Here is a 27,971-nt window from a genome sequence, read left to right on the forward strand (position 1 = left end):
CCCTTCCCACGGTGAGAGCTGTGCGGACGGTGTTTGCTGGGACTGCGTCTCTCCCCATTCCTGTACCCCCCTCTCTTTGCCGTTGTTGCCGTCTGCAAGCCGCCCAGGTAACCACCCACCTTGTGTGTGCGCGTGTGTGTACTTGTTTGAGCTGTTTTCCATCGACCTCTCCCCCCATTCTACGCATAGCCAATGACGATCTGCTCCGCTGAGCCATGCCCACTGCTATGCGCACCGCCATCATCGCTGTCGTGCACCTTGCGCTCACGTGGGTGCTGCTGGGCTACATTGCAGATTCAGCCATGCCCTTCTACGCGTACTGCGCGGGGGGCAATGACACTGCCGCTGCAGTCAGTGGCACCTTTGTTTTCGCAGCTGCGACGCACGACTGGGGCCAGTGGCCACTTTTCCTCAGGTCGAACCAGGAGGCGTACATGGCGCAGCTCGCTCAGCATCAGTGCGCCATGTCGGCTTCCGATGCTGCCACTCTCAATAGTCGCGTGGTGCAGCGCAGCAGCGTGTTCCACCTCACGCTCGCCATCATCACGTACGTATTGCTGAGGTTCGTCGTTACGGCCCCGTACGGCCGCCATGCCGAGGGACTCGGCCTTCGTCTTACTCTCCCCTCGCGCCTCAGCTGGATGCTGCAGGAGAGTCCGGCTATTTTGCAGGTCCTCTACCACGTTCTGCTGGAGTACCCGCGCGTCATGGGGCACGGCTTTTCACTGTCATCAAAGTGGTCGTTGTCCTCCTCCACCCCTGGCTGGATTGTTGCTGGGGTAGCTGGCAGGGATTCCTCGGTGGACACCTGTCAGTCCTACTGGGGCTGTGTGTGGACGGCCTGCACGCAGCAGCACCTTGGGCTTCTTCTCTTTTCGATCCACTACGTCCACCGCAGCTGGTGCTATCCGCTGTCGATCCCGGCCAGCGCGCATGGTGTGCCGCTCGCTCTTACGTGGATGGCAACCCTGTACTGTCTCTTCAATGGTCGTCTACAGGTGCTGGCGAGCGCAGGCGCGGCCGTCGCGGCCTGTCCAACTGGCACTGCAACGTGGTCGTCGGCCTGCGCTCCCGCGTACACGCCATCGATGAGCTTTGTGCGGTGTTGGCGCAAGCGCCATGAGCTGCAGTCATCTTTCAGTGCCTCCTCTGTGGGAGCTGCTGCTGTTCACATTGCCTGGTGGTTTCTCTTGTTCCTCTACACTGTTGGCGTCTTTGGTGGCTCGGCACTGTTCTTCGCTGGACAGAGGATCAACATGCAGGCAGACTACTACTTGATCGCTCTGCGTCGCCGTGGCGAAGACAACATCAGCGACGACCGCAGCAAGCCTGTGGGGCAAAGTGCGGCCAGTCTGGACGGAGATGTATTAGTATCGTCATCGTCTGGGGCGTCTCGTGCCGCTCAGCAACGCAGCAGAGGTGGCGGCTATCGCATCCCTGTCAGCGGCTGGTTCGACTGCGTCAGCTGCGCGAACTTCTTTGGCGAGCTTGTCGAGTGGACAGGCTACGTCATCGTCGTTTCGGCGACGTCTGCCGCTAGCAATGGCAGCTGTCACTCCGTTGCGACTGCCCTCGAGGATGAACTGCTGCGGCCGCTCTCGTCGTCGTCTTGGTGGTCACTCATGAACCCAATGATGTGGTTGCGTCTCGTTATGCGAGTATTCTGCAGCGGGGCGGAGTCGCACCCGGCAGCGTTGGCGGCGTTCAGCTTCCTCGTGTACGTCTTCAGCAACTTAGCCCCGCGTGCGGTGGCGCATCATGCCTGGTACGCCAAGACGTTCGGCGATCGCTACACGAGGCTCGGCCGCAAGGCGCTTCTACCAGGGGTGTACTAGGCGCGTTGGTGCTTTGCAGTTTGCCTCTCCTCGCTTTGCTCCTCTTAGACGAAGGCGCGGGCGTGAGGGCGATGCACGCAGTACGTTCTCTTCACACGCACACGCGCAGCCAGATCGCGTTCCCCCAGTCCATGCATGCCCAACGTTTCTAACTGCGTCCATTCTTTTCTGCTACGAGAGCGATGGAGCTGCGTAGAGACCTGTGCAAGTCGAACCTATGAGTCTCGCTCTCGCTCTCTCTCTCTCTCCCTGGCCCTTCACCTTCCCTATCCGCCTCTTCATGCTCCAAGTCATGCTGCCCAGGTGAGTGGTGCTGCGGCACTTGGTGCGTCCTCGCAGCAATGGTGGAGTCCGTGCTGTGCATCTCTCAGAAAGGTAGTTGTGGTGGCGTCAATGACGCTTCCTCTTTTCGATTTCTCGGCGGCCGCAGTCTTTTCGCCTCTCCACATTTTCCCATCTACCAATGCCCCCCCCCCCTTCTCTCTCTCCATGTTTTGCCACTACAGTGGAGTTGCCATGCGGGGAGTGCGCTGTGCTCATCCAGCCAGATAGACACGCGGCGGCACAAGTCGTCCGCCTTCGCTATTACAGCCCCATATACCTTTTCTGCTGTACGCGGCCATTCGTGCCCTCCTCTGCCCCTTTCCTCTTCTCCTCAACGCTCGTGTACGCACACCCACCACTGCAACCGCGCCCCTCCTTCATTCCTTCCCCTTAGCTGCGGAGTAGAGGGTACGCGGCTCAGCGCGGACGGTCTCGAGTTGAAGAGCAGCGAAGCAGCACCCCCCATATCCCCCCCCCCACGCACACACGCAGACAATACTCACCATGAGTAAGGCGGTGGTGTCAAGGCCGCGTGTATACGTGCGGATTCGTCCACTTAACGAGCGCGAGGTGCGCGAGGGCAAAGGTGAGCTCGCCTGCCGCGGCGACGCGCGCCAGCCGGATGTCTTGTTTCTGAAGAAAGATGAGACGCTGGAGCAGCAGGTGCGCTTCGATCAGGTGTTTGACCATTGCTCGAACCAGCAGCTGGTCTTCGACCAAATCGGCCTCGAGATATTGCGCACTCTTTTCAGCGGCTACAACGCCTCCGTCTTTGCTTACGGGCAGACCGGCAGCGGCAAGACCTACACAATGGAGGGCGACAAGGGCGGCGGCTTGAGCGGCGGGGCCTCCTCGGAGGAGCAGGAGGGACTTATGCCTCGCATTATCCGCGGGATTTTCTCATCATTTGGTTCTAACGCCAACATAACCGACGCGCTTGTGGAGGTAAGCCTCGTGCAAATTTATCAAGAGCGCATTCAGGATCTGCTGAACCACCGTAAACAGGTGGAGATTCATATGGACCGCACCAGCCAGTACATTGCCCGTGATGCGACCTGGCGGACCGTCCGCAATCTCGAGGAGTGCATGAAGCTGTACGGTGAGGCTTCCAGGATGCGCGCAACGTCGGCGACGGAGATGAACTTGGTGTCTTCGCGTAGCCACATGATTCTCATGCTGCGCATGCAGTGGGACGAGCCAACCCTGCCGGGGTCGCACGCGCAACTAAACATGATCGATTTGGCCGGCTCTGAGCGGCTGAACGAGTCCGGCGCCACTGGTGAAACGATGAAGGAGACGATCACTATCAACAAGTCCCTCAGCGCACTCGGCAATGTTGTGGGGAAGCTGGTGGAGCAGGCGAAGAGGCCGAATAAGCGCATGCACATTCCATATAAGGACAGCAAGCTTACCTACCTCTTGCAATCCAGCTTGGGTGGCGCGAACTTGGTCCACTTCGTGCTCGCGGTCTCGGGCAGCGCCATGTGGCGCAGTGAGACAGCGTCGACGATCGAATTTGGCAAGCGCGCCCTGCAGCTCGTTCTGCGGCCAGTACGTAACGCCATTGACTACACGCGTCTCGCTGAGATGGAGGCGGTGATTGAGCGGATGCGTTCCCACATTGAGTCACTCGAGGAGGAGCTACAGCTCAAGCGCAACTCTGAGGCCGCTGGCTTTCTGCAGCTGCGGCAAATTGCGCAGAGCGACGATGAAGCCATGCAGCGGCAGCGGCGGTGGAAGGACAAGAGCGCGAATCACAAGCACCTCAAGCGGCAGACGGAGCTCACCCGCATCATGGCGAACCTGCCGGAGACGTTCGACGACTTGACGTCCCATTGCATTCTCTTCCCCGAGTCGAAGGTGACGTTCCGCGAGCTGGGCGGGCTAGAGAAGCTCATCCACTTCGTGGAGAGGTCTGCCTCAAACTACTACCGTGCCAGCGCCGCGCAGACGGTCGCCAGCGTAATCGATGAGCCAGGACGAGAGGTCTTCGCGAGCCTTGGCGGCCTCGACGCTTTGGCGATGCTTCTGTGCGTGCAGGAGGAGCGGTGTAAGGAGGCGGCCTGCGTGGCTCTCGAGGCTGTGTGCCGTGGCTGCATGACAAATAAGACGAGCTTGTCAGCCGACGTGTACGCGGAGCTGGTCGACCTGGTCTACGGGTACTCGAATCAACAGGTGCAGGAGGCGGCGTGTGCGGCCATCGCCTCGATCGTCGACGGCTACCCCGAGGCGACGCGGCGCTTTGAAAAGCTTGACGTGGTGCCAAAGCTCCTGGAGACGATTCGCACCTGCCCGGCCGAAGTGGTCAACCTCACCAAGGCGGCGACGAACTGCATTGGCCGCCTGGCGCATGGCGATAGGGAAATGCAGCAAACCATCGCTTCCCTTGGTGGTGTCGACTTGCTCATTGATGTACTGTTCAGTTCTTCCGGCGACCGCGACCACCAGGTACCAATCCTAGCCTCGTACGCGCTGGTCAACCTGTGCTGCAGCAGTGACGAGAACCTCAAGGTGGCGATGGGGCACGAGCGCTATGGCGAGGTGAAGTTCCGCCTGCTCGAGGGCCTTGCGCGCGCCTTTGGTACGAACGCGTCCCGCGAGGGCTTTGGCCGCGCCACCGCGCAGGAGACGGCGGGGCCGTTCCCCTACTACGGTGTCACGATCCAAGATGAGTGGACGTACGCCTCGTCCGGTGGCCGGCCCATCTTCTCCACTTTCATGGACAACCCGCAGTTTTACCTCTACGTACGTGTGGAGACGGACATCGCCTTCATCATTCAGGACACCCTCTACGAGGCCCGCTTGCGCAAGAAGCGGCGTAACAACTCCGTCTACATGGGCATGGCTATCTTCGAGGGAGACCCGGCCCTAGCAAAGCTGGGGCTCAAGCAGCTCGACTTTCACGGCCAAATGATCGAGATCGGCCACTACACCTCCAACTGCGAGAACGTGCTGCACTGCACGCTGCCGGCCTCCGACACGCCGTACATGGTCGTCCCCTTCACGAGTCAGAAGGGTCGGCACACACACTTCGCCCTGTCCGCCTTTGGCAACCACCCAATCGAGCTGACGTCGGTGCCGGATCAGGTAGGGTGGGTTCACACGGTACTGCTGGGTAAGTGGACAGAGTTCACCGGCCACGGCGGCGAGTCCTTCGACTGGCGCTGCAACCCGCAGATTAAGCTGAAGGCGAAGGAGGCGTGTCGCGTCGTCTTCGTCCTTTCGTACCTCTCCCTGGATGAGCAGCGGGCTCAGCTGCGGCAGGAGGAGGAGGAGGAGGAGTGGCAAAATACGCGTCCGCGCCTGCACGGCCGCCTCTTCTCCAACGCCTTCGCGGCAGACAAGCGCTACCTCAAGGCGATCGTGCCCCTCCCTCAAGGCTCGACCTTCGTAGCCAGCAACACGTTCGCCAGCAACAGCTACATCACCACCTCGGCCACCCTCGACAAGAATGGGGACTACGTCTATATCCCCTTCACCGAGGCCCCTTATCAGGACACTTACCGCGTCTCCGTTTACTGCGACTCAGACGAGGTGGAGATCAAGCCGATGCAGGGGCAGGCGAGCGAGTGGATGTGTGCGAGCCTTTCTGGCACATGGCAGGGCAAACCTATCTCCGTTGACCTCGACACGACCGGGAAGATGGTGGCAGTCATGTACAGTCCTGGCGCCTTTGTGCGGCCGCGTTTGCTGAGCACTGCTACACAGAAGCGCATCGCCGGCATCGACTCCTACTGGAACACTGAGGCGGCGGTGGAGTACGACAGTACAGGGAAGCTCACGGTGCAGGTCGAGGCAATGATGCGTAGTGGCGCACTAAACGCAGCAGGAACGCGTGGCACCATTGAGCCTGGCTTGAGCCCCACGACGCAAGTGCTGGCGAAGGATATCAGGTTTGACCTCTTTATCTTCACCAACACAAAGTGCACTCTAACGCAGGTCAGCTTCGACGCGTCGCCCAGCTCATGGCCGTGCCCGACGCAATCTACCTCTCTGGGCTTGCTGGCCTATCCGCAGCTTGTGGAAGACGTCGATGCCATTGATGGCGTCGACGGCGATGACGAAGACAATAGTGACGACCTCGCCAGCGAAAATTCATACGGCGACCGGAACGGCATCTCGGCAGCCGCGCACGAGGCTCGTGAGACAGAGTTGCTAAAATCCTTAGAGAAGCAAGAGGCCGAGAACCGCCTCCTTCAGCGGCAGCTGGCACAGCAGGCATGTGAGCTAGAGGCGCTGCGGAACAGCGGCGTCAGTGTGGTCACCCCAACAAACTTCGACAGGAGGCGTGGGAGCAGTGCGAAGTCGTCGGGGCCCAAAGCACCAAAAGGGGTCTCGTCCGCCATGGTAGACAACTACGCGACCCTCCCGGAGGGGAATCAGCGGTCAGGAAAGGAGGCCAGTGGCGGCGGCAGTGCGCGTGTAGCGCTGCAGGCTGTGGGTCGTAACACCGCTCGCGGCAGCATTGCAAGCCCGGTCGACGCGAAGAGAGCATTCACGAAGACACTCTCTACCGGGCCGGCGCAGCAAGGCTCCGACGTGACGCGTCGACGGCCAATGGCTCCCGCTGGGGCGGCATCGCCGATGAACAGGTCGGGCACGGCTGACAACATGGCCCCCGCAGCACCACTACCGCAGGTGAAAGAGTCAGTGGAGTACACGCTGATGAAGCTGCGCGAAATGAGCAAGCGTGCCACTACCCATGCTCGCTTAGCTGGCAACAAGGAGGATACTGAGTGGAGAGCGATTCTGGAAGACATTGGGGAGGTGCAGCAGCGACTGCTCAAGGCCTTTCATATGCTCTGACTCCTCTGTCAGACGAGCGGAGGTTGGGTGGGTGGGAGAGTCACGGGCACCGAAGTGATTGTGTGCGCGTGGGGAGAGAAGAGGATGAGGTGGATGGAAAAGGCAGGCGGGTGGGGAGGAGGAGACACGGAAAGAGACGCTACCGTGCGTCCGCATGGTGGCCCTTCCCCTCCCCTGACATCGACGCACTATAATGGCCTCTTTCTGGTGTTCCGCTGTTCTTCCGCTTTACGCCTTTTCTCTGTTGTGTTATCGTCGCCCGCCAGCGTGGCTGAGTTGGAGTGCCTGCCTTCCTCCTTTTTCTTAGGGCCATGCTTGTGGTCCACGCACCGTGCCACCATCCATCTATATCGTGAGCGTGCCCCAGCAGGGACACACGGTCACCCTCGTCGTCGTGGTTTGGTCTCTTTCTCTCTCTGTATAAGCTGTTGTGGCTTCCTTTTAGCTTGCTTACTTGCATAGTCCGCTCTGTATCCACTTATGTCGCTGCGCCCTATCCCTCAGCGACGCCCCCCCTTCTCTCCTGGTTCACTGCCCCATCTGCGCGCCCTGTGCACCTGACTCCACACCCCGCGTGTAGCGAGGCCTCTGGAGGCTCTTTCCCACGTGACAGAGCGAGGGGGAGGAGTGGTGCTCTTTCTCTCCGTTGTTTTGTTGTGGCTTGTGTTTCTACTGCCGTGCTCAACCAGGCATTGTCTTCACCTATGAGTAGGCATGCACGCCTGAGCTGATGCTCTTATCTTCCCTCGCTTGACTTTCTTTCCCCCTCTCTCTGGTCTCATCCAGTGAGCGACCATCGGCCTCTTTCAGTATTTTTTCCCTCTTCGCTCTCCCTTTGGCCTCCGCTCTCTTTTTTTTTCTCTCTCTCTGTGTGTGTGTGTGTGCGTGTCTATCTGTCTGTCTGTCTCTCTCTCTCTCCGCCTCACTCTCCTCAGGGAAAGAGATCGAGACGTAGGCCGCGTTGTGTCTTCCCGTAGAGCCACAGTTTTCGTTTACGCTTTCTCTCTCCCTTTTCCTTCCTTGCCAGCTGCGAGTGCGTATGCGTGCGTGCGCTCGGCCGAAGACGAGGTTGAGGAGGAGGTGGAGGAGAGATGAGGTGATGCAAAGACTAATATAGATGCATGGCAGAGGGAAAGGAGCACGGAGGCAGACGAGCAAACGAGTACTCCCAAGGTGAAGGGTGCACGAGGAGCAGACCATCGCTGTCGTACATCCGAATCTGTTAGCTCAACCCCTTCCCCAATGCCGAGCTTCGTCCTTTGATGGGAGCCGCAGCCCTTTCCTCTGCCGTTCTCTCCGCGCTCCGCTGATTCTCCCAGCCCCTCACATTTGCCCACACCTCCTTTCCCCACTTGCAATGTACTTTAGTGAACTAAGCGTTAAATCAAGCATACACCCACTCCCCCCCTATACGTGCGCCCTAGTAGAGAGGGGAAAGCCGCGCGGATGTGCCCAGCGACGTGGGAAGAGGGACGATGTGGAGACTTCAAGCGCGTCTGCTCCTACCGCCATCCCTGTGCGCCACTGTCGAAGGCAAGCTTTGCGGCGTTCTTCCTGCCTTCCTTTCCCGTGCCATCGCAGCCTCTCCATGCCACGTCATTTCTTCCCCGCGCCATACATGTATCTTCTCTCCTCTTTTCTTCTTTCTCTTTCCATTCGCCTTCGGTTGCTGCTGCCGCCGCACATACCTCCCTCCCCCATTCACTTCAATGCCACGCACCCCCCCCGGTGTCCACTCCACGAAGCAACTTTGCAGCTGGCAAAGTACTCGTAGAGTAGGCCCTCTCGCCTTTTCGTTCGTCTTGCACAGTCAGCGTTTCCTCCGCTCTCTTTCTTCTTGCTTCACCCGCAGACACGCGTACGTACGGACGACTTAACCTATCCACTGCGCGGTTCAGTGCGCCCCTGTCTGTTATCTTCCCTTTTATGATCTGCATTCCGTGGAGTTACTTCTCTCACACATAGCCGTTAAAGTTCAGCGGCAGTCTTCCTCAGCCACGACAGGAACTTTTGTGCAAGAACTCGTTGGGTGGCCACTCCTAGAGAGAGGCACACTCGTTACTACTGCTCGCTTTCTCTTGATACCCCTTCCTCCTCGTCCAGTGCATCATCCTCGGAGTGCCTTACTCAGTGGATGCGAGAAGGCAATGCTCCGCTCAGTGCACCGCACCGCGCCGTTAGCTGTGACGGGTACGACGGCCGTATTGTCCACGTCTGCTGTGCCCTTTGCCTTGCAGACGGCCCAGCGGACCAAGTACGTGCGGCAGCCTAGTGCTCACTGGGACCCTGTTCACGAGGATATCAACGCCCACGTGAAGCGCCGCATCCCCGGCGAGACGCGCGTCGATCGCGTGAAGCGCTTTGCACGTGAGTGGCGTAACGTAGAGCTGGAGCTTGGCGTGTACAAGGATTCCCGCGGTCGTGAGGTCAAGTACCGCAAGACGTTCGTGTACCGCTATACCTACCCGAACGCGTTTGATGAATTCTGGTGGCCATGCAAGTAGAGGGAGAGTGTGAGCTAAGATGCGTACGCACGTGCGGGAGGGGGGAGACTTTGATGGCTCGAGGAAGTCCAACGAAGTGTGGCCGCTGCGGAGATCGTGGGGGAGTGATATGTACTGCAAGGGGAAGCCAATGCGTCCCTGTGCTTGTGTGTGGGGTGGATGGGTGGGTGGTAAGACGGCAGCTCTGCGCACTCACACCTTTTCTCCCCTTCCTCTCTCTCCCTCTCTTAGTAGGACTGTGTTCGCTGATGTAGATGTCGTGAGGCGCCGTTGCTGAGGTTGGCGGCACCATTGTCGTTTCCCCTCTCCCTCTTTTCTGACTTCCTCTACCAGCTTTGTGTATTCTTCTCCCACCTCGCTTGCGTTTGTCTTGGTGTTCTGTTTTACCCCCTCTTTGTCCTTCTCACCTCAGAGGCCCCTCGACACCCGGCTCACCCCCTCTCTTTCCATGCCACCTCTCTCCTTGGCTTCTCTCCGTCTTGCTGGGGAGGAGGAGGAGGAGGGGGGGACAGGTGGAGGCCGGCGCGCGTGCGTGGCTGCTTGCCCGCTATACACATCTCACCCAACGCTAGCGAAAAAGTGGGAGCAGCAGAAGAGCATCACGGCAGCTGCGAAACCACACGACACCCGCCCACACGACACACTCCCATACAGCGGCGGCGGCGGTGGTGGGAGAAATTCGTGTGTCGGCGTGTCTCTTTCCTTTACTCTCCAACAAAGGTCACCGCGTCCTTCGTGTTGGTCTGTCTGCCCTTATCGACACTGTTTGTTTGTTGACCCGAGCCGGAGGCGCAGTCTGGTAGGAAGTTGCGGAAGTGAGCGAAAGAGATGCACACGCGTGTGCTTTTTGAGAGGCAGTATTGCTCCTCTTCTCTCTCCCTGTCCGTGCCCCACCTCCGTAGCTTCCCTCGAACGGCGACGTTATCTCTCCTGACAAGCACGCGCTGCCTTACCCTCTGCGCTCTTCTCTTCTTCCTACCTGGACCCCTCCCTGCTTGCACGCATACACGCGCTTATCGAACCTTCCCTCCTCTCCTACCTCGCATTCTTCTTTTCCCTTTCGATTGTCGTACTCATCAACGGCCTCGACGGCTTCGACCCCCTCCTCCTCCTCCCCTCCTCCCCCCATTCACAGCTGCACGAAGCCCGCGCGTTCTTTTTTTTTTTGCATCAGCAGCGATCGCCATGCTGCGTCCCACGCGACGCGCTGTTTTCGATTCCTTCCGGGCTGCCCGTGGTGAGCTCGACCCTCTCTTCTCTATGAAGTCGGAGCAGCTCATGTGCAAGGCAGTGCGGCAGTACATCGTTCCCTCCCTCTCTCGCCAGCGGCACCGCTCCATTGGGGAGCGTCTGGGTCACTCGCAAGAGCGCAGTCTCTTCCGCACCAATGTCTCTCTCCTCTTACAGGAGGCGCGGCGACGTGGCGACTACCGCGTCGCGGCTGCCGCGCTGGATGTCGCTCTCGCTGAGACAGAGTTGTCACGCTTTGCGAAGCTGTTCGAGCCCACATGGATCAAGGACGCCGTCTCATCGTGCCGCAGTGCCGAAGAACTGCGTGTTGTGGAAGGCGTGCTGCGGCAGCACGAACAGAGGTTGCTTGCTAGCGGCTCTGCTCCCGCCTCAGAGGGCTTTCTGCTGACCGCCGCCTTTGGACGCTCGCGAGCAACGGAGCGTGCACTGCGTTGTGGAGACGACGATGCTGATGCCGATGACGGCGCGCAGAGTGGTGCGCTTGCTTCCACAATTTCCGCCTCCTTACAAACGACAGGCGATGCACTGTGCAGTAATGACGCGGTCGAGAACAGCGTCGTCGGTGCCACGCTTTCTGAAGAAGCGCGAGTGGCAGCTGCGCTGGTACAACCGCCGTCGCTAACCGATCTTGCCACAACGGGCGGCACTGGAAGCGATGCGCTCTGGTTGTCGCCGGAAGAGCGAGCAGCCGCCGGGCTGCGACGACTGCAGCGTCTCCAGCGCAACTTAACAGCTGGCCCAAACGTGTCCTTTACCCGCTACTTCCTTCGTCAAGGCCTTGTGCGCCACGAGGGGGAGCTCATGGCACTCTATCAAGCCATGCGCGCTCGCCCACTGGACGTGAGCTTCCGCGTCGTCGGTGGTGGCGATGCTGCCACCGACGACGCACAGCCCTCCGGACTTCTCTCGCCGCACGCCAGCGCCGTGCACTGCCTGCTGCAGCGCCGTCGCGGTTTGCACAGGGTGCCGTGGCTGCCACCGGCGATGGGCGCTTATACCCTTGACACGCGGGAGAGCACCCCAGCCGACACCGTGCTGGCGAACCGGCAGCTGCTGCGGTCCCTCGCTCGCGAGCGTCTTATTGTGTTCCAGAGCTTGCCGAGTATGCTGCCCGTCTACTACCTTGACCCGCAGCCGGGGGAGTGCGTGCTGGATATGTGCGCGTCGCCGGGAAACAAGACGGCGCTGATACTTGACTGCATGCACGCCGGCGGCAATAGCGAGGCACACTTGTCCTCAAGTACCGCAGCCGGACCCAGCGCAGCGGCATCTGAGAGTGGCCGGCGGCGGCCTCTTGTCGGCAGTGGTTGTGTCGTCGCTAACGAGGCGCAGGCCTCGCGCATTGGCGATCTGCAGGAACGCCTGCGTAACGCATCACCTGAGGTGGTCGTCACGCGCGGTCGCGGACAAACGTTTGGGCTGGTTGACTCACACGACGGTAGCAGCACCGGCGGCGTTGGCGGCCGAGGCGATGCAGCGTCACTCGGGCATGAAGCCATTCTTGGCGAAGGTCTGTACGACCGGGTTCTGGTCGACGCGCCGTGCTCCGGTGAGGGCCGCATGGGACGCGACGCCCTCTCGTGGCGGCTGTGGCACCCGGGACGCGGCATCGAGTTTTTTCCACTGCAGTGTGCGCTGCTGCAGCGCGCGGTACGCCTTTGCAAGACGGGTGGCCGCGTTGTCTACGCCACCTGCACTCTCAACCCACTGGAGAACGAAGCGGTTGTGGCGGCGGTGCTGCGGGCGTGTGGCGACGCCGTGGCACTCATCTCTCCTCCACGCCCGTTGCCACGGCGAACCCAGTCGCAGAGCGAGGAGGACGATGGTGGCAGTGTGCCGCCGCTGCATCTCACTGCTGGGCTGCGCAGTTGGGACGTTCCATCTGGCACCGGCGGATTCTTTTGCAGTGCCACGGAGGCCTACGCACAAGGTGAGAGCGCCACTCGGCTGCCACCCGAGATATTTGCACCAGCGTCGACGGGTGCGGAAGGGGACCCCAAAGACATCGGCGGAGCACTGCAGAGGTGTTGCCGACGGGTCATGCCTCACCTGAACGGCAACACAGACGGCTTCTTTGTCGCGGTTCTCGAGAAGCGAGCAGGGGTTCCACCTATGCTTGGAGCGACTGAGAGCCGCCCTTTATTGGCACCGTCATCGTACCTCGACACTGCATCCACCACTGCTGTGGTGCCAACGTTGACCGCTGCGGCGTCGCTGGCCGTCTCGCTTGCAGGCGGCAGCAACATCTTGAATGACCGCGGCTTTGTGCGGTTGGCTCCGTCGCATCACCTTGTGGTCAAGCATCTGGGAGGATTCTTCACCTCGGCGCCGTCGCACCCCACGACAGCATCGTCCGCCGCTTCTACTTTCACAACTCAGGAGCCGCAGCAGCGCGAGTGCGTCAGCGCTCAAGACTTCCTGGAGCGGCACGGCTGGACGGCTGTCTGGTGTGAGGGAGAGGGGCTGCGGCTCCTCACTCAGTCTACAGTGCAGCTACTGCGTCGTCATTCCACCATTCCGGTGATACCGCCAACGAGAAAGCCGAATCTCCTCGGCCTAGGCTTTGCCCGCCCCCCGAAGAATCCTTCCGATGCGCCCCCTGCACCGCCGTCCACCGGAACGGGGCTGCTTGACGCGGGTGTGCTCGTGGTGACCGCGCAGGGGGCGCTGACGGAGCGCGGGGCGGCGCTTATCCGCCCAAGCGCCCGGAGCCGCGTCGTCTCGCTCCCACTTTTCTTTGCTCAGCTACTGCTGGCGAATCGCACACTCGACATTGGCGCCTCGTTGCAGGCCATGCCGACCCACATCCAGGAGGCGGAGCAGGCGCTGGGACCACACAACGGCGTCCTGACGCCATTTTCAGCTGCTACCCAAGACAGAGACGCTGCAGGATCCGGTGAGGCACACACCTCGACGTGGTACCGAGAAGCCCTGGCGGCTCTCACACCGGCACTTGGTGAAGGGGGAGGGGTGGCCGGCAATGCCATTGTCGTGGTGCGCTTCTCGTCCTCCGGCTTCTTAGCCCCCCCGTCATGGGCGACACCGCTGGCGCAGTGGGCGTGGCCCGTGCGCGTTGAAGTGATCAAGCCGTGGTCTTCACATAACATCGGCGACACGCCACGTGGGTTGGCGCGGCTTCACCTGATGCTCCCTGCAGCCGCGCGTCACCGCACGCAGGCCCTCATCGGCCGCCTGCAAGGCCATGCTCATCGCCATCGGAACCAGCAGGAGCGGCTGCAAGCTAGCTCGCGACACGACCCGTCGCTCATTATGGGCCGACAAGAACTGCACGGTTCCGCGCTGAAGGCAAGTCAGCAGCATCGACTCCTGTTTGGCGCCGCTGCACAGGTATCGGCGTTGCGAGCGCAGCCTAATGCGGCGCCACGCGCGCTGGATTCGAAGATTACCACCCCTGGGACATCGTTATCCCAGTCGTTGGGCGTGTTTGAGCTGTGAAATCAGGGGGACTTTTGGAGCGAGACGTGCGCTGCCTCCCCTCCCTGTCTTACTGGGCTCCGTTCACATTGTGTGTAACACTTAACCACCTTGCCCGCCGACATAAACCCACAGAGGCAGGTGCGCGCCGAGACGCATCAATGACTGTAGGAGAGGAGGTGCGATGATGTGAGAAGGCATACGTACTTCTGGGCTGACGAGGCAAGGCGCTGCGGTGACTTGCTCACCATTATGGCCGGTGTCGTGTTTCGTGGCATCCAGCCCTTCGTTCCCTCCTTCTCTCCGGTGCCAGAGAGGCTCTCCCTCTCCCTCTCCCTCTCTCTCTCTGCACACGGGTGCTTTCACAAGGGCACAGCCTGAGTGCATGGCGGGCATAAGTGAAGGCAGGCGCCCATACACACATGGCGGTGTAGGGTGTGGCGAAGCGCGGTGGTCGATGACAAATTCCGCTTCTCCTCCTCCCCCCACCCCCTCCCACAGAGCTGAGACGTGCGATCAGCTGAGCGCCCTTCGCACTGAAGGGGAAAAAAGTTGGTGTCGACGAGATGGTGTCCAGCGAGTGGAGCTGTTACCTCTCGACGCTCTGGGAGCCACGCGCATGCATCTCCCTTCCCTCCTTTCCTTCCAGTTGCTCTCCATCACACGTTAGTCATGCTGATCGATTGGGTTTCTCCTCTCTGCCTTCTCGCTCCTCCCTCTCCTCCTCGCGTGAAAGAGGGTTCTACCCTCTCGGGATTGGAGGTGGCCTCTGCTAGTTTCTCTCGAGTGGCCTCTGGCCCACGTCGTGCGAGATGTACGTGGCTGGTGCGTCGTAGCTCTCTTTCCTCCCTCTTCTGTTGGGGAGGATGCTAACTGGTGGTACTACCTTGCCGATGGGTTCAAGACAGTCCAACCCCCCCAACCAGCCCTCATCATGTCAGCCACCGGGTAGGGCCATGATGGACAAGGGCAGGGGCGGTCTCTGCACGCTTGCGGACGCCATCGAAGAGAGAGGCGGCCGTTCTGTGAGAGCTGAAACACCCATGTCTGTCTGCCCCCCCCCCCCCTACCTGGCGACGTCTGGCCCATCGCCAGCTCGGAAAGCGGGATGGCGCCCAATCAACTCAGTGAACTGCCTTCTTCTCCCCCTCTCCCCTCTGATGTCACAAGATCGAGTGCAAGAGAGTATTCGCCCTTCTACCTACACAGGCACAGGCGTACGCTTATTCGTGTCATTTCGGAGAACAACATTGTCTTCGTTCTGGGAGGGGGGACGAGTATGAATGATATCCCGTCTGCGGGTGAGGTGTTCCGCAGCGATGACGGCACTGTCTCCACCATCCTGCCCAGTAACTACGGGCAGGACTACGAGGCTTCTGAAGGGGAGCTGGAGGAGTACGCTGAGTACATCGGCATTGACCCCGCTACGGAGCCGGAGCTGATGTGGATCGCAAAGGAGGGGCTTCGAGCGGCACTGCCGGATGGCTGGCGTGCGTGCCAGACTGACGACAACGAAGTATACTACTTCAACTTCCGAAGTGGCGAGAGCCTCTGGGACCACCCAATGGATGAGCACTACAAGAATCAGGTCGTCAGCGAACGCGCGAAGCGAGGCAGTGGCGGCGGCGGTAGTAGCGTGGAGGTTACCATTGGCGGCGCCCCCCACACCGGCCGGACAGCCGCAGTGACGGGGTCTACCAAGGCCATCGCCGACTCCTTCTTCTTGAGACCTGCTGCGGCAGGCTCGTCGAACCGGACACCTGGCTCTCTCACTGGCATCGGCGGTGGTGGCATAGCTGCGGTCACCACCGGCACTACGCCAGGGAAGGGCCTTTCTATACCCGGCAGCTCTATGAACGACGGCGCCAGTGCGCTGCGAGCTCCACCGGACGTGTCGGCCATCTTGGCACTGTCCTCCACCACGTCGCACCCTCCTCCTCCCGGCGCGAGCCGTGCCACAGCAAACACTGGCTTGTCTCGCATGAAAGAGCGTGAGGCCGTACTGCGGAAGCGGCTGGAGGAGGGGAACGAGGCACAGCTTCAAGTTCTGCGCATTGAACTGGACAAGAAGGCGGACGCAGAGCGACAGAGACTGGCGGAGGCGCGGACGAAGCTCCAGAAGGATCTTGACGCCGCTTGGGAGCAGGAGGGCTCTGATACAGCCGGTGGAACTGTAGCCGCGTCGCCAGCGGCTAGTACGGCCACCCAGGGTCGCCTGCAGATCGTCCGTGAGGTAAAACAGATCGAGGAGAGCTGGAAGACCCGTCTACACGACGTTGGCACTCGTGTGCGAGAGCTGCAGCAGCAGGTGGAGGCGAAGCAGCAGACACTTCTGAAAACCTGTCAGCAGTCTCCGGAGGAGCTGAGAAAAGCACTCGAGGCATGCAACGCTGCTGAGGTAGCGCAGCTGCTGGAGACGAGGAAGAAGGAGAGCGACGTCGCCCTCGCCCATCTCAAGAGCGAGCAGGCATCGAAGCTGACGGAGGCGCAACTGCGCGCTAGCGACGCCATCGCCGCGGCTGAGAAGGCGACCGAGGCGGAGTTTCGGAAGAAGGTGCTGGAGCGCCGAGCGCAGAACGAGGCAATGCTTGCCGCACTGCAGGCAGCGGTGGAGGCGAAGCAGGCGGATCTGACTGTCAAGGAAAGAGCCACTGCTGCCGCATTGACGACGACGACGACGAATGCCACTGCGGCAGCCGCTGCAGCGGACGTGTCCTCAGACGCTGACGAGGCCACAGTTGCCGCATCTCAGGCAGCGGCTGACGCTGAGGTGGCGAAGGCAAGAGAAGCAAGCGCAGCCGCGGTAGCACAGCTGCGAGAGGAGTACACCAAGAAGAAGAGCGAGAAGGAGGTAGCTCTGAGAGCGGCTCAGCAACAACAGCAGCCGCTGAGTCGTTCATTGCCTGCCTCTTCGGCAGTGTCTAGCCCTACGGTCGACCTCACCAGTCCCGGAGACGACTTCAGCGCGCATGGCATCGGTGTTGCGGACCAGGCAAAGTTGGATGAAGAGGACCAGAAGCTGAGAGACGAGGCTTGCAGGGCTGCAAGAATCTTTGAGGAGGAAACGCAGATCATGGTAGAGAACAAGAAGGCTGGCCGACCTCTCACTGCGACCCCGTCGGCGGACGTCTCTGCATGCGTTTCTGCAGAGGCGATTGCAGCTCTCGGACGCACGGCCAACCAGGAGCAGCGCGCACGCGAGGCTGAGAACATGCGACACTTCATGGCTATGAAGCAGCTGGAGACGAAGCACGATCAGGTCGTGCGGGCCATGAAGGCCCAGCTGGAGAAGAACTTGGGGTCGTCGACATCGTCGTCCGCGTCCAGCATTTTTAATCCTCGCCAGCAGCCCTCGTTCACCGCGCAGCTCACGGCTCGCAAGCAGGCGTGGCTGCGCGATCATCCGGCGCCATCGGCGGAGATGCCAATGCTTCCGCCCATTCCGACGCTGCCGACTGCCACTCTGCAGTCAGGCATGGTTGCTGTGTGTATGCCTGGCGAAGAGGAGCAGGCGGAGTTAGTCAAGGTACGCCTCGTTGAGGTGCGCGAGGAGGCTCAGCAGCGGTATGACGAAGAGGCGCAGGCGCTTCAAGCAGCTCGTGAGAGGGACCTCGAGACGTGGAGGGACGCGTATAGGTCATCACGGCTGAGGGAGGTCGAGAAGACCTTGGCAGAGCTGAAGGAGGCTGCCACTGCCGAGTCCGAGAAGCAACCAACCGAACTGCTGGTGCCTTGTGGTACAGCCGCAGCAGTGGAGGCTGCAACAGGCGAGGGGCGCAGGCTGGAGAGGTTGCAGTCAGAGTTGCAGGTCCTGGAGGATGCCATTGCCTCTGCAGACGGCGAGCACGAGCGCCAGACCCGTGCTCTGGAGGCGAACATCGTCTGCCTTGAGGAGTCATTGGCACAACTACGCACACTGGAGCGCCACGAGGAAGAGGCGAGGGCAGTGCAACGTCACCTCCAGCAGCAGGGCCAGCTGGCAAAGGGTGCAAGCGAGTCCTCGTCCTACGCACATCCAGACACCGCCTCCGCCTCGCCGTCGAGGACGACACTTCCAACATCGAGCAAGCTCTACATAACGGAGGAGGAGGCAGCTGGTGAGGAAGCGGTTCTGCGTGCGCGGTGGACGGCCCTTATTAGAGCGCTGCGTGGTGCCGTCCAACGCGAGATGGAGGCGTACGAGCGCGCACTGAATGGGTACTGTGTTCCGCACCACACATCCAGCGCCGTTGAAGCTGCGGGCACGCATCCGGCTTGTTTTACAGCGGCGACTGTGACTACACGTGGCGGGGCTTCAGTGCACCACACTGTGAGCACTCCGCGTGATGGGAACCCGGGGACAAGCGCAACTTCCTCTTTACCGCCGCCTGCCCCTTCTTCAGTCATGATGACTGGTAGTACACTGCCGGGGCAACCGGCGGCAGTGCTAGAGCAGCCACCACCGCCGGCGTCGTCTTCAGTGGCTATTGGCTCTACTTTCACAAACCTCTCTGGCTACACTACCCCACTTCAGCGACCTTCCCGAAACCACGACGACAGCGGCACGGGCTCGATGATGATGAGTTCTACTGCGTCACGGATGCCGATTCCTCCGGCACCGCAGCTGTCTCTGATGGACGGACACTTGGGCAGAGGTGGCGCTCCCGCTGCCTTCTCCGTGCAGCGGCCACTTCTCATCCCCTCACCAGAGCGGCAACCTCACCACTTGTGGCCTGACGCAAGCGCCATGTCGTCCTCAGTTGCTTCGCTGGGGGCGCGTAGCCGATATCTCGACCCAAGCGGAGGCGTGGGCGTATCTCCCGCAGCGGCGCCGTGGGCGACTGCCCCTGGTGGTGCACGGGGTGGAGGACCTCCAACTGGCACCTCCGCTGCGTCTGCGCAGCAGCTCATGGCGGCACTTGTCGGCCACGCCAGCTACTCTGGCGGGACGGCGAACGGCAGTGCCATTGACGATGCTGAGGTTGCGCGTGTGCAGCATCATGCGGCGCGTCTGGCGGCTTTGCAGCAGACTGTGCTGGCGCGCCGGCGCGACCTGGAGGCCCGACGGCGCGAGATAGATAGGCTCCGTGACGTATGGCGTGCTGACATGCGAGCCTGCAAGCAGCACAGCGATCGCGCACAGGCTCTCCAGCTGAGAGAAGTGAAGGCTGCGTTAGAGGTGCGGGCCCGGGAGTTCAACAAGGAGGTACTGAAGCTGAAGAAACTGCAGGCGCGCATACATAAGGAGGTCGTTCACTTCCGTCGGTGGCTGGCCTTCTGACAGTTTCCAGCGAGTCCGATGTCGCGCAGGGGTGGCGGCAATTTGAGCTCATCAGCTGCATGGAGTGGCCTCGCCTACACGGACAAGAAGTCTGCCCACCTATGCAGAGGTGAGGGCGACAAGGCGCTTGTTTTGTTGTCGGAGAGCACCGCTGATGCCATGGGAGGGGAGGGGAGCATGGTGAATCGGACGGAGGGGTTGGAGAGGTTGCTACGGATATGTCGCGAGTTGCTCTACTCGCCTCCCACGTATCACTGAGGCTGGCGGCGCCGTGGTCGGTGACGTAGAATGACACAGTCCGTCGCGGACGATGACGGGTGCGTGTTGAGCGTCTAGTGATATCGTGAGTGGGCGTGGGAGAGAGGGAGAGAGACGAGGTGTGCGTGGAACGCTCTTGTTTCCCTCGTCCGCTTAGCCGTACTCTCTTTCTCTTCTATTCTCCTCCCTCTTATTCTTAGGTGTGTCTGCTCGGGAGGGGTGCGGGGCACACGCTGCCGCTGTATCAGTCACTGGTTGTGTGCCTGTGCCTGTGCGTGTCTGTGTACTCATCCATCTCTTCTCACTCTTCTGCCGCCTTTCATTTGCCTCTTCTTCCCTTCCCTTGCCGGTGCAGGCGAGCAACAGCGATGATGCTGGCACGTGTGCCTTGCGTGCGTGCCTATCTGCCGGTTTCCTCGATGTGTAGGGCCCACACGGGCACCCATTGAGTGACTGACACACGCGTGAGGATAATATGCGCTTCGCTTACGAATGTACTTCTGTGTGTGTGTGTGGGGGGGCGGTTTGTGCCGAAGGGGGGCTGCAGCGCCTCTCTCGGGGGTGGGGTGGGGAGGGGCTGAGAGGGAGACAGCTCTATGTCCTCGCTCCCTTTCTTACCATGCCGCCCTAAGCTCTCATTTCCTGCCGCTCCTCTCGCACCGCCATACACCAGAGAGGCAATGGATGTACATCACTCGCGCACACTCGGATCGTTTGACACCGGCGTCTCCAGCGTTTTCTTTTTGTTTTCATGCGTGCACCTTTGCTTGCTCACTGCTCTCAGCTGTGGCACACCTCTCCGTCTCTTCGAACTCTCACTCTCTTCATCGCCCTCTTTCCTGCAGGGGTACGCCCTTGCTGCCCTAGCATGCAGCTCCTCTCCAGATAGGAGAGAGAGAGTGAGGGAAGGGAGAAAGCGGGGGCGCACTCTCGAGTCCTGTGCGCACAGGCGTACTGGTAGAGCCATTAAAGCGAACAGCACCACCAAGTCAGGTGTTTTGCACTGCTTGCCGAAGGAAAGGGGGGGGGGTGGACAGGAGTGCCGGTCTGCGGCATCTCACGAGTGGACCTCGTCCCTGCGGCACCTTGACCTGTGCGTGCACGCCGCTGCCGCTTTACGTAGATGGTTGCAGTCATGTTGGACGTGCGGCGGGTCAGCGCCAGCATTTCTGACATGAATCTGTGCACGGAGAAGTAGGTGTCGCTCCCCTTTTCCTCTCTCTCTCTCTCTCTGTGTATGCGTCCGCACAGTCTATGCGTGCTCTCGCTCCGCTCACGCTCTACTTCGTTTTCCTCTTCTGTTTTCCCTGCCTTCACCACACTTTAGCAAAAGTGCGCGCTACTGAGCGCACAGACACCGCGTCTTATGCGACACACCGCCACGGCTCCTCTCCCCTCTTCCCTCTAGCGCCGACACACGCTTCCACCGCACCGAGGCCACCCGTTCAGATCCCTTTCCCCGCTGCGCGCGCTCTCCCTCGAGGCCCATTCCACAACTCGAACTATCGATGTATTCCTTCAGACTTCAATCACGCACGCTTTCCTCGGTTACGCACGGACTCACTGACGCCGCCTCTCCACTCCACCTCTCCCCTTCACGTATGTGTGTGTGTGTGTCTGCAGCAGTGCTTTGGCACTTTTCATTTTCTTTTCGCTCTCAGTGAGTGCGCTGGCTGCACTGCACTGCGAACTCTTCGCTCTCTCTCCTCCAACGACTGGAGCGTCCGTGGCAAAGAGGCTGGCAGGATCGATCCGCCCTTTCGTCCGCAATTTACCCACTTAGTGCCAAAGCGTGTCTTTGACGGCACAGGCTTTGCAGCAATGGGCGTTCCCAAGTTCGCGGCGTGGTTGAGGAAGAAGTACCCATCCATGGTGATGGCCCGCTGCCCTGGCGACGTGCACGGACTCTACATTGACCTCAACGGGCTCATTCATCCCTGCTGCCACAACGAGCATGACCCATCCGTCGCCCTGCGTACGGAAGAGGGGAAGTTGCGCAGCATCTGCCTCGCTATTGAAACGCTCGTCGTGACGGTGCGTCCACAGCATCTCCTCTATATCGCTATCGACGGCGTCGCCCCACGTGCGAAGATGAATCAGCAGCGCCTGAGGCGGTACATGAGCGCGGCGGTGCCGCTCGCCGACACAAACAAGACGTTCCATGGCGACAGCCGCGGGATCAGCGAGACCATGGTGGCGGCGTTTGAGGAGTTCACGCAAGCAGAGTTCGATGAGGTGGAGCGTGAGCTGGAGGATGTGAGCCAGGCACTCATGAAGGATGTGCTGTATGGCGGTGGTGCCACGACGGATCTGGGGGATGAGGCGACTGGGGAGGGGGAGGGAGCTGATGGACTGCCCGTGGCGCCACCGACCGCTCTGCCAACCGTGGAAAGTGAGGGCGAGGGGGCCGCATGCGGCTCTGCTGCCCAAGCCGGCAGGCAGCCGACAGCGTGCGCCCCACCCGCTAGATTTGACAGCAACTGCATTTCCCCTGGCACAGTGTTCATGGATGCCGTGGCGGCTGCCGTGCGGGACTACATCCATCGCAAGTTGGCGCCAAAGGCGAACGACGGCGGCGATAGTGCGGAGGTCGAAGCTGGATCGTCACCGTCGTCATCGACCACCATCAACGCCCCCTGTGCACACTGGGCCGGCCTCACCGTCGTCTTCTCGGACTCGAACACTGCCGGCGAGGGTGAGCACAAGCTCGTTGACTTTCTGCGCACCCAGTCGGCCTTCCCCGGATTCAATGGCAGCGGCTGTCATGTCATCGCCGGACTGGACGCCGACCTCATCTTCCTCTCACTATCTCTTCACATCCCGCGCGTTGTCATCCTGCGCGACAACAACCAGTCCAGCTATGAGCAGGCGTTGCTGCTCGACACCGCTGGCGGTACGTTGATGACCAAGAAAGTGTCCCTGAAGGCGAAAAAACCCCAGGCTCGAGAGGCGCTCGTGGCGAGCTCGTTGACGTCGTCGGGGACCATGACGCTAGCGACGGAATCGCCGCGGCACATTGCTGACATGGTGGTGAAGCCGTGCATCAGCTACGAATACTTCGACATCGACGTTGTCGGGTCGTCTCTGGTGTCCGAGGTGTATCAGCTATGCTTGGAAAATTGTATACGGATCCGCGGCGACCCGCTAACGTGCGCAGCCAACTGCGTGGCAGCCAACGGGTTCTGCTTCTACCGCTACAACCGCGCCGGCGGTGGAGAGGATGGAGGTGGCGCCGACATCGACGGCACCAACAGTGGTGCTGCGAAGGTGACAAGCCCAACCGCGAACAAGGGCGATGGAAAGAGCGGCGAGAAGCCCACGGCGCGGCCCAGGGCCCCGCCGCCGCCGTTCCACCCGTGCACCTCGACTGGCAACTCAAAGATTGTGGACGACTTCATTGTGCTCGGGATGCTGCTCGGCAACGACTTCCTACCGCACCTGCCCAGCGTCTACTGCGGGGAGAGTGCCATGGACACGTTGATGGATGTGTATACCCGCGCCGTGCTGCCATACGGGTACCTGACCGGCGTGAAGTGCGAAATCCAGCTGGCACAACTGGAGCGGCTCTTACGCGCGTACGCGGCGGTCGAGGCGGTGCGTTTTCGCCAGTTTGCCATTCAGTCGGGGACAATGACGCCACAAGAGGCCGCAACGCCGGAGCTGTGCTCGGCTGCTGATCACCGCTGCTGGCGCGACGTGTACGTACGCACTACCTCGCTGCGCGATGAGGCGGGGACGCAGGCAGCGTGCAGGTCGTATGTGGAGGGGCTGCAGTTTGTATGGCGCTACTACAGCTCCGTATCGCTGCAGGTGAACTGGGCGTGGTACTACCCGTTCTACCACGCCCCGCTGGCCCTCGATATTGCTGATTTCCTACGTGCGCAAGGGCCGCAGGTACAGACGACGCTGGCAGCACTTGAGCTAGAGGGGCAGCCACCGTCACCTTTCTGCCAGCTGCTCTGTATTTTGCCTCCGCCAAGCCGTCAGCTCGTGCCCGAGGCTCTGCGTGCAGCGATGACGTCTCCTCCGGCCGAGCTGGTGGATACGTTCCCGCACCGCTGGGTGGTCGACAGAACTGGCGCCTACGGCAAGGATCACCTGGCGGCGGTGCTCTTGCCATTCGCCAACCTGCCGCCGTTGCAGGGGTTGGTGGCCGCTGCCAGTGGCATATACACGGCAGAGGAGAAGCAGCGGAACACACTACGTTTCACGCACTACGTCTTCGAAGGGCAGTCGGCACAGCTCGCCAGGGGACCAGCAGCTACATCCACTGGCGCTGCACCAGCAACTGCGACGGCTGAAAACTTAACCAACCCCGCGGTGAGTCAGGAGGCTAGAGCCGCTCCTTTTTCCAAGCCGCGGCGGGCCTCCCCCGTCCGCACAGCACCGCCTGTCAGAGGGAGCGCCACTACGATGATGCGTGGCTTCCGCATTCAGGGCAGCGGCCTGAGGGCGCTCTCCGCGGAGGAGGTGCCGACCAATATGCGGGACTGCACCACCATTGCTTGTTTTTCTCTCGCTGAAATCGTGCCGCCTCTGTCGCGACCGCGCACCTATTCGTACGCCGTGCCCATCCCGTGTCTGACAGCGCTCCCGTACGGCGGTCGTGTTGCAGCGCAGCGGCGCCCGCGCCACAGAAGGGGCGTTGATCAGTCTTGCAAGAATGAGAATGCCTGCGTGACGGCGAACAACGCGGCTGGCGCCCAGGCCTCCACTCCCGCCGTGCTGTTTGGCGAGTTTGCCGTTTGCCTCGCTGCGATGGGTGTACTGACGGCCGGGGCGACGGTCTGGCACTCCTTCTCCCTGCGACCCTTACTGCGGAGCGGACCAATCCTACTTCAGCTGTGTTGCATCTGCGCCACCGTTATTTGGCTTGCCTTCGTGCTGGGCCTCGCCGTCACTCCCAAGGGCCGCAGCGCAGGAAGCGGGCAGCGCCGCCACCGCATCTTTACGGCCTTCGTGGACTGGCAGTGTTCGGTGTGTCTCTCCCTGAACTTCTCGCGCAACCGGCGCTGCTTCATGTGCTGTGCACCATACGACCCGCACCGGTGCGTGGCGCTCTTCAGCAGCTGTCATCCACCAGAGCCGCCCCTGATGGACCCAGATCACTCTGCCTACGCTGCGTGCTATGGCATCCCTGCGGTGTAGTCACGCCCATTTATGAGTCCGGGAGGAGATCTGTGTGCGTGCGCCTACCAGGAGCGGTGCTGCGGACAGTGCGGCCTATCGGGATCGACGTAACACCACACGTGACGCATACGCAACGAACGAAGGTCAAAAAGTCGTAGAAAAGTGCGCAAACTCAAGCAGCGGGACGCGACAGCACACCCAGACACCCACACCCACCCACCGAATCGTTAGTGGAGGAGCTGCTGCCGATCGAGGGTGGCTGGAAGTGGGAGAGAGGAGGAGGAGGAGGCGGCGGCGGCGGAAGAGGGTCGTCTTGGCTTGTTCTTTGTGTGCTCGATGGCAGCGCCCTCTCTTAATGTATGCGCGTGCACGTGCGCCATCCTCGCCGCTTCCTTCGGTAGCGCTTCTTCTCCATCTCCTTTCCTGTCATTGTTTCTCGCTCGCCCTACAGCCAAAACGCCTGTGCCATGCGCGCCGCGTCTTCTTGTCCGGTGGCAGAGCCTTTGCCCTCACCTCTGTGCGTGTGCGCCCCGTGCTGCTCAGCGTTGCCGTGCAACACTGTCACTTTCATTTGGTGGCGTCCTTGTTGGTTTCGCGTACTTCCCCCCCCTCCCTCGTTCCCTCTCCTCGAGGGCGCCCATTTACCGCGCCCCTCATGCCCCTACGCGGAGACACGCCGCCCCCCTTCCCACCTCTGCCGATTGATGCGCAGAGACGTCGCGTGAAAGTGACACGATCCCGTGTGCTGCTCCAGCTTAGACTGGCCCTTTCTGCACTACTGACTCTTGAGGCTCTCTCCTCCCTCTCTGCTGCTCCTCTCTTCGGGTGTGGATCCGGCGCGTGTCGGCGCATGCCATCACGTATTAATGCGCCCCCTCTTCTCCTAACCAGACACGACGACGACGACACCCCCCCTCCCTCCCTCCCTCCCTCAGAGACCGAGGCACGAGTACAAAGGGGGAAGAGCAGCAGCAGTGAAGCATCCACCACGCCCCACCCCTCTCCCTCACTTCTTTGCCTCATTTGTTCGCTCTCCTTCATCTCACCCTCCCCCATCGTCCCCCTTTGGACTGAGCCCTCACCGTGTCATCATCACTGCCTCGCTCTATTTCTCCCATATATATTTACGCTGTCGTTATCGCCACTCCTCTTCTTTCTCTTGAGCACTCTCCATTTTTTCCCTGTCTCTCTACACGGTCCCATGTCGAACCCGTCAAATTCGCACCTGCAGGCGTTGCGCGAGGAGCTCTGTGCACCTGGTCTGGATCAGGGCCATCTCTTCGAAGGATGGCCGGATACCATGGATGAGTGTAGCGAGAGGCAGATCGCTCTTCTCATGGATCTATACATGTTCTCAAACGTGTATCACGGCGGTATTACTCAGTACATCCGCAATGGGCAGGCGCTACTGGGGCGTGAGAGTGGCGAGGTCGACTTTGCGGCGCTGGAGATGCCGCCTCTCATCTTTGAAGCGCCGTCACTGCACCGTCGCACAGCGGAGATGACGGCGCTGGAGAACGCCGGCACCGCGATGCTGCGCAAGACGGTGTTCGTGCTGGTGGCTGGCGGTCTGGGGGAGCGGCTGGGCTACTCGAGCATCAAGGTGGGCTTGCCGGTGGAGACGGCGACGAACACAACGTACCTCGCCTACTACCTCCAGTGGGCACAGCAGGTGGGAGGAAAGGAGGTGCCGTTTGCCATCATGACCTCTGACGACACGCACGACCGGACGCTGCAGCTCCTGTGCGAGTTGAACTTGGAGATGCCCAACTTGCAGGTGCTAAAGCAGGGGCAGGTTTTCTGCTTCGCTGACAGCGCCGCGCACCTCGCCCTAGACGATGAGGGGAAGCTGCTGCGCAAGCCTCACGGCCACGGCGACGTGCACTCCCTCATCTACAATGCAACCGTGAAGGGTCTCGCGGTGTCGGATTCCAGTGACGGTACCGAGCCCGCGCAGTCCCTCGTGAACGCCTGGCTGGCGGCCGGCTACGAGTCCATTGTCTTCATACAGGATACCAACGTTGGCGCTACGGTCACAATCCCCATTAGCCTTGCCTTGAGCGCCGAGCACTCACTCGACATGAACTTTACCTGCATCCCTCGTGTACCGACGGAGTCGATAGGGCTGCTGTGCCGAATCAAGAAGAATAACGGCGACCCGTGGCTGGTCGCGAACGTGGAGTACAACGTCTTTGCCGAGGTCTCGCGCACGCTTAGCAACGATGGCGGTGATGAAGTCGGTAGGCCCACTGACTTCTCCCCGTTCCCCGGTAGCATCAACACCCTCGTGTTGAAGCTCTCTAGCTACGCGGACCGACTGCGGGAGTCGCACGGTACCGTGCCGGAGTTCATCAACCCCAAATACTCAGACGAGACGCGACGCTCCTTCAGGAATCCGGCGCGCATCGAGTCGCTTATGCAGGATATCGCACTGCTCTTCTCCGAGGACGACTACCGCGTCGGCGGCACCATCTTCGAGCGATTCTCCTACCAGCCCGTGAAGAACTCGTTGGAGAGCGCGGCGCTGCTTGTGGCCCAGGGCAACCGGCCCTACTGCGCGACCACTGGCGAGGCGGACTTCTACGAGCTGCAGCGGCGCCGTCTCAAGGCCATTGGCTTGCCACTCTTCTACAGCTCAGAGACAGAGGTGACGGTGGCGAACGGCGCTGTTGGCGTGCGCCTCTTCCCGATCATTGTGTTGGATGCGATGTGCGCCTCGAGCGGTTCCCTCGACGACCTCGCGACCGTCTTCCCTGCGCCGGAGAAGGTGCACATCGATCAGCGCAGCACTTTGGTGGTGGAAGGGCGTGTCATCGTGGAGGACCTCGAGCTGTGCGGCGCACTAGTGATTCGCGGCCCGAGAGATCCGGCGGAGCCGCCCTACGTTGTGCGCAACGCTGTAGTGCGCAATGCCGGGTGGTCGGTGCACGCGGTCACGTCCTTCTGCTCTGGGCGCGATGGCAACGTGTCCGAGGTGGACGACATCCGTGGGTTTGTGCTGGAGAAGACGGCCATGACAGTGATGGACTACGCGACTCACAGCGGGTCGGCCGCCGATGCGCCGTTTGGTGCGACCGACTCGGCGAAGTTGTAGTGGCTGCTGTGGCGATGATTGTTGTCTGCGTGAATGTTTAGGCGGCGTTGAATGAGCGCGGGCGTTGCGGGTGC

The 27,971-nt window shown here is 61.0% G+C and overlaps 7 protein-coding genes across 7 annotated transcripts; all 7 read left to right on the forward strand.

The window, feature by feature from the left end:
* Positions 1–215: 215 nt before the first annotated feature.
* On the forward strand, positions 216–1,835 carry LBRM_17_1210 (3-oxo-5-alpha-steroid 4-dehydrogenase-like protein; the record flags this gene model as incomplete). The annotated part of the gene is made up of 1 exon (XM_001563838.2): positions 216–1,835. The coding sequence occupies one exon, from the start codon at positions 216–218 to the stop codon at positions 1,833–1,835; it is 1,620 nt and encodes a 539-aa protein (XP_001563888.2).
* An 828-nt stretch (positions 1,836–2,663) lies between these two features.
* LBRM_17_1220 (putative kinesin) lies at positions 2,664–6,965 on the forward strand (the record flags this gene model as incomplete). The annotated part of the gene is made up of 1 exon (XM_001563839.1): positions 2,664–6,965. One exon carries the CDS (start codon positions 2,664–2,666, stop codon positions 6,963–6,965), a length of 4,302 nt encoding a protein of 1,433 aa, XP_001563889.1.
* Positions 6,966–9,112: 2,147 nt separating this feature from the next.
* LBRM_17_1230 (conserved hypothetical protein) lies at positions 9,113–9,469 on the forward strand (the record flags this gene model as incomplete). The annotated part of the gene is made up of 1 exon (XM_001563840.1): positions 9,113–9,469. One exon carries the CDS (start codon positions 9,113–9,115, stop codon positions 9,467–9,469), a length of 357 nt encoding a protein of 118 aa, XP_001563890.1.
* A 1,185-nt stretch (positions 9,470–10,654) lies between these two features.
* Positions 10,655–14,176, forward strand: LBRM_17_1240 (conserved hypothetical protein; the record flags this gene model as incomplete). Its single annotated transcript, XM_001563841.2, has 1 exon — positions 10,655–14,176. One exon carries the CDS (start codon positions 10,655–10,657, stop codon positions 14,174–14,176), a length of 3,522 nt encoding a protein of 1,173 aa, XP_001563891.1.
* A 1,258-nt stretch (positions 14,177–15,434) lies between these two features.
* LBRM_17_1250 (conserved hypothetical protein) lies at positions 15,435–19,415 on the forward strand (the record flags this gene model as incomplete). The annotated part of the gene is made up of 1 exon (XM_001563842.2): positions 15,435–19,415. One exon carries the CDS (start codon positions 15,435–15,437, stop codon positions 19,413–19,415), a length of 3,981 nt encoding a protein of 1,326 aa, XP_001563892.2.
* A 2,079-nt stretch (positions 19,416–21,494) lies between these two features.
* On the forward strand, positions 21,495–24,821 carry LBRM_17_1260 (putative 5'-3' exonuclease; the record flags this gene model as incomplete). Its single annotated transcript, XM_001563843.2, has 1 exon — positions 21,495–24,821. The coding sequence occupies one exon, from the start codon at positions 21,495–21,497 to the stop codon at positions 24,819–24,821; it is 3,327 nt and encodes a 1,108-aa protein (XP_001563893.2).
* Positions 24,822–26,004: 1,183 nt separating this feature from the next.
* USP (UDP-sugar pyrophosphorylase) lies at positions 26,005–27,897 on the forward strand (the record flags this gene model as incomplete). The annotated part of the gene is made up of 1 exon (XM_001563844.1): positions 26,005–27,897. The coding sequence occupies one exon, from the start codon at positions 26,005–26,007 to the stop codon at positions 27,895–27,897; it is 1,893 nt and encodes a 630-aa protein (XP_001563894.1).
* Between the last annotated feature and the right edge of the window lie 74 nt (positions 27,898–27,971).

This window comes from Leishmania braziliensis, chromosome 17 (assembly GCF_000002845.2).
Source record: "Leishmania braziliensis MHOM/BR/75/M2904 complete genome, chromosome 17".
Lineage (NCBI taxonomy): Eukaryota > Euglenozoa > Kinetoplastea > Trypanosomatida > Trypanosomatidae > Leishmania > Leishmania braziliensis.